General features: G+C 61.9%; 1 protein-coding gene across 1 annotated transcript; it reads left to right on the plus strand.

Annotated features, from left to right (window-relative positions):
• Positions 1-2,591: 2,591 nt before the first annotated feature.
• On the plus strand, positions 2,592-5,217 carry HEPACAM (hepatic and glial cell adhesion molecule; the record flags this gene model as incomplete). Its single annotated transcript, XM_050914551.1, has 6 exons — positions 2,592-2,933; positions 3,160-3,441; positions 3,549-3,642; positions 4,602-4,675; positions 4,762-4,832; positions 4,930-5,217. Coding segments are annotated over 6 exons (1,151 nt in total), but the record flags the coding sequence as incomplete, so codon positions are not given.
• Between the last annotated feature and the right edge of the window lie 2,800 nt (positions 5,218-8,017).

Here is an 8,017-nt window from a genome sequence, read left to right on the forward strand (position 1 = left end):
GATGCGGGGCGGGGGGGGAGTGGGGGTGAGGAGGGTTGATGAAGGGGATTGGGAGGGAGGGGGGGTTGCTGTACCGTCGAGCATTCCCTCCGCTTGGGAGAGGGGAAAAAAAAAGGGGGGAAAATTGGGAATAAAAACTGGGAAAAACACTTTTCCGGAGTCAAGCGGGTCCTGCTGGGGGGGGTGGATCCGGCACCACCCCCCGCAAGCTTCTCCCCAGTTTTTCCTCTTCCCCAAACCCCCTTTTTTGCTTGTTTTTTCAGCATCCCCAAATCTATTTTCTTACCCATCCTTCAGCTTTCCCAAAAAGCCCATTTTTCACCCCATTTCTAGGTTTGCCCCCCCTTTGCCCCATCCCGCTGCAATCCCTGGTCGCACCCATCATTTATTCCTTAAATACCCACATTTTGGGGTTCAATGAGCCCCAAACTGCCCCATCCCGGGACCGGCAACGCAGAAAATGCCCTGCAACAATTTTGCACCATTTTACTAAAGTTTGGACCCAAAACCAGCCCCGAGGAGGCCCCGTTTCCCTCCGGATGAGCCGAGAATGCAAAGCAAAGCCAGTCGGTTTTGCACGCTGCCGGCTTTGATTTGCACCCCAAAAAAGCGCCGGGGCTGCAGCCCGAGCACCCCAAAAATGCTGCTGTGTTTTTTCCAAAGAAATAGGGATTTATTCCACGAAAATGAGGATTTTTGGTGGGTTTTTTTTTTTCAGCAAGAGCCAGACAGGAAGGGTGGGAGATCTCCATCCCTAAGCCAGGGATGCTGTAGGAGATGGGAATATTGCCTGATTTATTAATTAACTCCCAAATTTATTCCCCGGAGCGGAGCGAAAAATCAGCGATTGGGCTAAAAAAAGAGAAGAAACGGTTAAAGAGTAGCGGTTTGGGGATGCTGGGGGTGCAAGGCTGCGTTAAAAAATGAACCCCCATCCCCTGCCTGGCTTTTCCCTATGGGGGGTCCCCTAAAATTTTTCGGGTCGGGGTACGTTTTCGGGGCCCGAAGCTCTGCGCCGCCGGGGAGGACGGACGGACGGACGGACGGACGGAGGCTGCATACCAATAAGTCCCATGACTTTTCGGGTTTGTTTAAAGCCTTTCTTGCTCCCGCTTCCCCCTCCCCGGCTGGTTTTCCCACTTTCCCCCGCCTCTTCAATATGGGGTTTGTTCGCCGTCCGATGACGGCATCCGGATGGGGGTTCGCGGATGGGACCCCCGCACCGGCAAGGCGCGGGGAGGGCTGAAGCTACGGTGTTTTGGGGAGTGCCCCCCTCCAAAAAAAATTTTTTTCCGCTTTTTCCCAGCCCTTTTTGGCTTAAAACCAGCAATGAGGAGCGACGCACGTGCACCGACCCCCGTGATGCGGTTTTGCATCTCGAGGCGGGGGGGTTGGCTGGACCCGAGCATCCAACGGGGCTGGGATGCAAAAATCCTGCCCACCCCACCCCCCCGCCCCTGCAATTTTTGGGGCGATGCACACATTTTTGCAAAGTATTGCATTGAGCCGGGCACGGGAGGGCTCCCCCCCCACCCCCCCATGCAATTTTTGGGGGTGATGCATGCGTCTTTGCAAAGAGTTGCATCAACCTGGCTGCAGGAGCGCTCGCGCTCTCCCATGCAGTTTTTTGGGGGGCGATGCAGGCATTTTTGCAAAGGGTTGCATCGACCCCGGCACAGGAGCGCTCCCACCGTTGCTGCGATTGGGGGGAGCTATGCATGCCTTTTTGCAACGGGTTGCATCGACCCAGCTGCAGGAGTGCACTCACCCCCCCTCATGCACTTTTTGGGGGTGATGCGTGTGTTTTTGCAAAGCATTGCATCGATCCGGGCACGGGAGGGCTCTCGCCCCTCCTCCTGCAATATTTGGGGGCGATGCATGCATTTTTGCAAAGAGTTGCATCAGCCTGGCTGCAGGAGGACTCCCACCCCCTGGTGCAGGTTTTGGGGTGATGCACGCAACTTTTGCAAAGCATTGCATTGACCTGGGTGCAGCAGCGCTCCCACCCTCCCGTGCATTTTGGGGGATGACGCACGCGTTTTTGCAAAGGGTTGCATCGACCCGCCTCCCGTGCCCGATGCGCTTTTGGGGGTGACGCGTGCATTTTGCAAAGAATTGCATCAACTTGGATGCAGGAGCGCTCCCACCCCCCGATGCAGTTTTTGGAGCAACACACGTGTTTTTGCAAAGCATTGGATCAGCCCGGGGGCAGAAGCGCTCCTATCCCCCACGCAGTTTGGGGGGGGCAACGCATGCAATTTGGCAGAGCGTTGCATTGACCCGGCTGCAAGAGCGCTCCCACCCCCTGATGCAGGTTTTGGGGGCGATGCATGCATTTTTGCAAAGCATCGCATTGACCTGGGTGCAGCGGCGCTCCCACCTCCCATGCACTTTTCGGGGCGACGCATGCATCTTTGCAAAGGGTTACGCAACCAGCCCGCTTGCACGGTGGTTGAGCATCCCAGTGCTGGTGATGCATTTTGGGGGTGCTCAGCACAGCTCCGGGAAGGGGGTTCCCCATTTTTCTCCGGGCTCGGAGGACCAGGCAGCCTGCCCGGACTCGGCACCCCACTCTCTCTCCCCATCCCAAGGTCTGCTGGCAGGGGTGAACATCACCAGCCCCACGCCGCTGGTCCGCGGCACGGCGGGCAAAGCGGCGCTGCTGTCGGTGCGCTACGCCAGCGCCAGCGCCGACAAGCCGGTGGTCAAGTGGCAGCTGAAGCGTGACAAACCCGTCACCGTCGTCCAGTCCATCGGCACCGAGATCATCGGCAACCTACGGCCCGATTACCGTGACCGCATCCGGGTGCTGGAGAACGGCTCGTTGCTCATCAGCCCCTTGCAGTTGGCCGACGAAGGCGCTTACGAGGTGGAGGTGTCCATCACCGACGACACCTTCACCGGCGAGAAGACCATCAACCTCACCGTGGACAGTAAGCACAAGAAGGATGTCCAGTGGAGATTGGGCTCTCCATGGGATGTCTTCCCCGACCACTTTTTGGGAGGGCTTTCTCCAACTGGGAGGTGGTTTTGGGGGTTCAACCACCCCATGCAGCCAAGCTACGTCCCCGGTGGGGTTTTGATGTCCCCCTTCCCATCCCCTGGGCCCACCCGTCCCCCAAGACATGGCATCACCGTGGTTCCCCTGCTCGCCCACAGTCCCCATCTCGAAGCCGCAAGTGCTGGTGGCCTCCTCGACGGTGCTGGAGCTCAGCGAGTTCTTCACGCTCAACTGCTCGCACGAGAACGGCACCAAGCCCACCTACACCTGGCTGAAGGACGGGCGGCCGCTGAGCAACGACTCCCGCCTGCTCCTCTCCCCCGACCAGAAGATCCTCACCATCACCCGCGTCCTCATGGCTGACGACGACGTCTACAGCTGCCTGGTGGAGAACCCCATCAGCCACGGCCGCAGCATCCCCGTGAAGCTCACCGTCTACCGTAAGCCACCCGTTCCCTACTCCCGCACCCCCAGGGCTGGCCATCCCTTGCAGATGCTCCCAGCTAAAATTTTGGGGGGGTCGACCCCCCTCATTCCTCTCCCCCAGGCCGGAGCTCCCTCTACATCATCCTCTCCACGGGCGGCATCTTCCTCCTGGTCACCCTGGTGACTGTTTGCGCCTGCTGGAAGCCCTCCAAGAAGTACGGCGGGGGGTAACGCGGGAGCCAAAGGGAGTTCCTTTTATCCCGTCCCATCTTGTCCCATCCTGTCTTGTCCCATGCCCTCCCATCCTGTCTCATCTCTTCCCATCCTATCTTGTCCCGTCCCATCCCATCCCATCCCATCCCATCCCATCCCATCCCATCCCATCCTGCCTTGACCCATCTGTTCCATCCCATCCCATCCCGTCTTGACCCATCCCATCCCATCTCATCTTGTCCCATCCCGTTTCATCTTGCCCTGTCTCGTCTCATCCCATTTAGTCCCATCCCATGCAATCCCATGCAATCCCATGCATCCATCCCATCCCATCCCACCCCATCCCACCCCATCCCACCCCATCCCATCCCATCCCATCCCATCTCATCTCATCTCATCTCATCTCATCTCATCTATCCATCCCATTGCATCCCATCCCATCCCATCCCATCCCATCCCATCCATTCATCTTCCTGTCTGTCCATCCCATTTCGTCCCATCCCATTTAGTCCCATCCCATGCAATCCCATCCCATCCTGTCTTGACCCATCCCATCCCATCCCATCTTGTCTCATCCCATTTCATCTTGTCCTGTCTCGTCGCATCCCATTTAGTCCCATCCCATGCAATCCCATCCCAACCCATCCTGTCTTGACCCATCCCATCCCATCCCATCCCATCCCATCCCATCCCATCCCATCCCATCACCTCACCTCACCCCATCCCATCCCATCCTGCCTTGATCCATCTCTCCTGTCCCATCCCATTCTATCCCATCCCATCCCATCTCATCTCATCCCATCCCATCTCGTCCCATTCCATCTCACCCCATCCCATCCCACCCCATCCCCTCTCTCCCTCACCGCAGCACCGGGCCCTTCCCCGGCTGAGCCGCAGGCGGTGCCCCCCGCTGCCTGCCACCGCGGTGCGGGTGCTGCCCCATTCCCTATCCCTTCCCCAGGGAGAAGCGGCAAGCGGAGACGCAACCAGCCTCCGAGTACGCCGAGCAGGACGAGGAGCGCCTGAAGCACGAGGGTGAGTGCCGGCCCCGGTGCCGCCGCGGCGGGTTGGGGGAACGCCAACGCCGCCGGCGCGGTAAGCAACGCCTTGCCTCCGTGCAGCCGAAGGCATCGCGCGGAGCGGCGAGCACGACCGCAAAAACCCGGTGGCCTTGTACATCCTCAAGGACAAGGTGAGCGGCCGGTAGCGCGCTGGTAGCGTGCCGGCTTTGCGCGGCGGCACCGGGTCTCGCACGCTTCGCACGCTCGTCTGCTCTTGGCTTTTGGCAGGACTCGCCGGAGGCAGAGGAGGATTCGCCACCCGAACCCCGCGGCATGGTTGAACCGGGTTACACCAGCTCGCCGGCACCAGCAGCCGGTCGCTCGCCGGGACCGGTGGGGCGTTCGACTCGTCGTTACCATCGCTCGCCGGCTCGCTCGCCCGCCTCAACGCGCACGCACAGGTCGCCGCCGGGTTCGCCGGCGCGTTCCCGCAGCACCCCGCGGCTGCTGCGGACTGCCGGCGTCCACGTCATCCGGGAGCAGGAGGAGGCCAACGCCGTGGAGATCAGCGCCTGAGCAAGGGGGGACATGTGCGCGCTTCGGCGGCGGCGGCGAGCGAGCGGGGACACCGGCGCAGCCCCGCTCCCGCCACCGGGCATCATTCAGCTCGGCGTAAAGTCACTAATTTGCTATTGATCCCACCCGGAGCTCCCCTCTTCCGTCCCCCGTCTTCCTGGGGCGTCGCTTTAATGGCTTTCTCGCCGGGACGAGCGTGCAGGGAGCGTGCGGAAAGCACGTGTGCGTGCTGGGAGCGTGCGGGAGAGAGCATGCATGCAGTGCGCGGAGAGACCGTGCAAGAGGACGCGTCCAGAGCGTGCAGAGAGAGCATGCATGCAGCGCGCGGAGAGAGCATGCATGGAGCGTGCAAGAGGGTGCGCACAGAGCGTGCAGAGAGAGCGTGCAGAGAGAGCGTGCACGCACTGCGCAGAGAGAGCGATCACAGAGCGTGCAAGAGGGCATGCACGGAGTGTGCAGAGCGGGTGTACCTAGTGTGTGCAGGTGCGTCATGCACAGAGCATGCAGAGAGAGCGTGCACGAAATGTGTGGAGAGAGCATGCACGGAGCGTGCAGACAGATCGTGCACCGAGCATGCAAGAGGACATGCACAGGGCGTGTGGGCAGAGCGTGCCTGCAGCATGCAGAGAGAGTGTGCACAAAGGGTGCAAGAGGGCATGCACAAGGGTGTGCAGGGAGAGCATGCATGCAGTGTGCAGGGAGAGCATGCACAGAGCGTGCAAGAGAGAGCATGTGGAGCACGTGGAGAGAACGTGTGCAGAGCATGCGGAGAGAGCATGCACGGAGCATGCAGCTGAGACTGCATGGATTGTGGGGAGAGCGTGCGCATGGAGAATGTGGAGAAAGCATGCATGGAGCATGCAGAGGGTGTGCGGGGAGCGTGCAGAGAGTGTGCACGGAACATGCAGATAAGACTGCATGGCGTTTGTGAAAGAGTGGGCCAGCATTGGGAGTGCTCTCCAAGTGTGCATGGAGCGTGCAGAGAACACGAGCGTGCAGAGAGAGTCTGTGCAGAGCATGCACAGAGCTTGTGGAGAGAGCGTGTGGAGAAAGCGTACAAGCAGTGTTTGCAGAGAGCGTGCACAGAGCATGCAGGGAGAGTGTGCACAGAGTGTGAGAAAAGAGCACACGTGAAGCTTGCAAGAGGGCATGCACAGAGCGCGCGAAGAGAGCACGCGTGCGACATTTGCATAGGGCGTGCATGGAGCATGCAGCGAGCGTGCAAAGAGCGTGAGGAGAGACCGCGCGTGCAGCGCTTGCAGAGGGCCCGCACGGAGCATGCGGAAGGAGTGCGCGCGGAGCGTGTGAAAAGAGCGTGCACCAAGCGTGCAGCTAAAGGCGTGCACGGAGCGTGCACGAGCGCGCGGGGAGCGCGCGCACAGCACGCCGAGCGAGTACACGCGCACCCGACGTGTGCGAGAGCACCGTGCCCACCCGCCGCGGCACGCAGGCCCACGCACGCGGGCGCCCGGCGCCGCACGGAGTGGGGGGGGCGCGCTAGCATGCAAGCTCGCCCAAGCGCACGTGCGAGCGTTAGGCTAAACGGGGGGCTCCCTCCTCCCCCCAGCTCCCCGGCTGCACCGTCCCCTAAACGTGGGCTCGAACCCCCGGCCCGAGCGCTGCCCCTCCGCCGCGCCTGGATTTTCTATGAAAATCCCCCGTTTTTGGGGTGCGCGCCGTCGCCTCTCCCCAGCCCTTCCCAGGAAATAGGTTTAGGATGAAAACCGGAGTGCGGCCGGCCAAGTGAGCCGGGCCCCGGGGCACCCCGGGTGGGTGCCGGGGCACCCCGGGGTGCTTGGGGTGCGCTACTAACCAATAAACTAAACATACTACCCGGCCGGCAGCGGCACCCTTGGGTGTCTTTGTGGGACAGGGTGCCCCCCTCCCCGGGGTGGGGGGACACTTGAGAGGTGGGTGACAGCTGAGATCGGATGAGCTCGACGCACCTGGCTGGCACCCAAATTTAAGCTTGCAGAGACCCTGGGAGACCCTGGACCGTTCACTCTGGTCCCTACTGATGGCACCCCCAGGCGAGAGCTTGTTTCTTCTGAATTCGTCTTCCTCTGAACATGGCGGGGGGGGGGGGGGGGGAGGAATTTCTTCTGACTAATTAAATTTGTTAACCGCTGGCGTCCCCAACCCCGCTGCCTCCGGGTGCTGCCAGTGCCACCGCGCCCGGGTGCTCCCACCGCCACGGCTTGGCCCGAGCTGTTTGTGTCCACCACCACCCCCCCCCGCCCCGACACTTCCCGCCCCTGCGTCCGGCTATTGTCCCCCCCCATCCGGAGCCGGAGCCGGCCCTGGTGCTGGCGGGGAGGGACCGGGATTTAGGGAGGAAGCCGGAAGGCTGGCCGAGGCCGGCATGGCGGGCGGCTGGGCGACGGCGTTGGGCTTGGGGCTCTGCCTCGCCGCGCTGCGCCGAGGAGGTGAGTGCGGTCCCCCCGGCCGGGCAAAATACCCTTAACTCTGCCCGCCGCCCCCCCACCGGGGCTGAGGCCGTACCTGCTCGGTGCACCCACCGGCCTCCGTGTCACCCCACAGGCTGCCACCCCCCTGGCACAGCCACGGCACCCCAAACCGCAGCCGGTAAGGACACGCCACGGGGCTGATGCGGGTGGGGGGACCCCCCAAAAATCCCGCGTCCTCACCGCCGCCCGCGGCGTCCCCTCCCCACCGCAGCGCTGCGGGACAATTTCCGCCTGCAGCCGGGTGATTTGGTGGCCACGGCGGGGCAAGCGTTGGAGCTGGATTGCGTGCCCCCCTCGGGGCACCCCGAACCCAGCGTCACCTGGAAGAAGGA

The sequence above is a fragment of the Gymnogyps californianus genome, unplaced genomic scaffold (assembly GCF_018139145.2).
Source record: "Gymnogyps californianus isolate 813 unplaced genomic scaffold, ASM1813914v2 HiC_scaffold_474, whole genome shotgun sequence".
Lineage (NCBI taxonomy): Eukaryota > Metazoa > Chordata > Aves > Accipitriformes > Cathartidae > Gymnogyps > Gymnogyps californianus.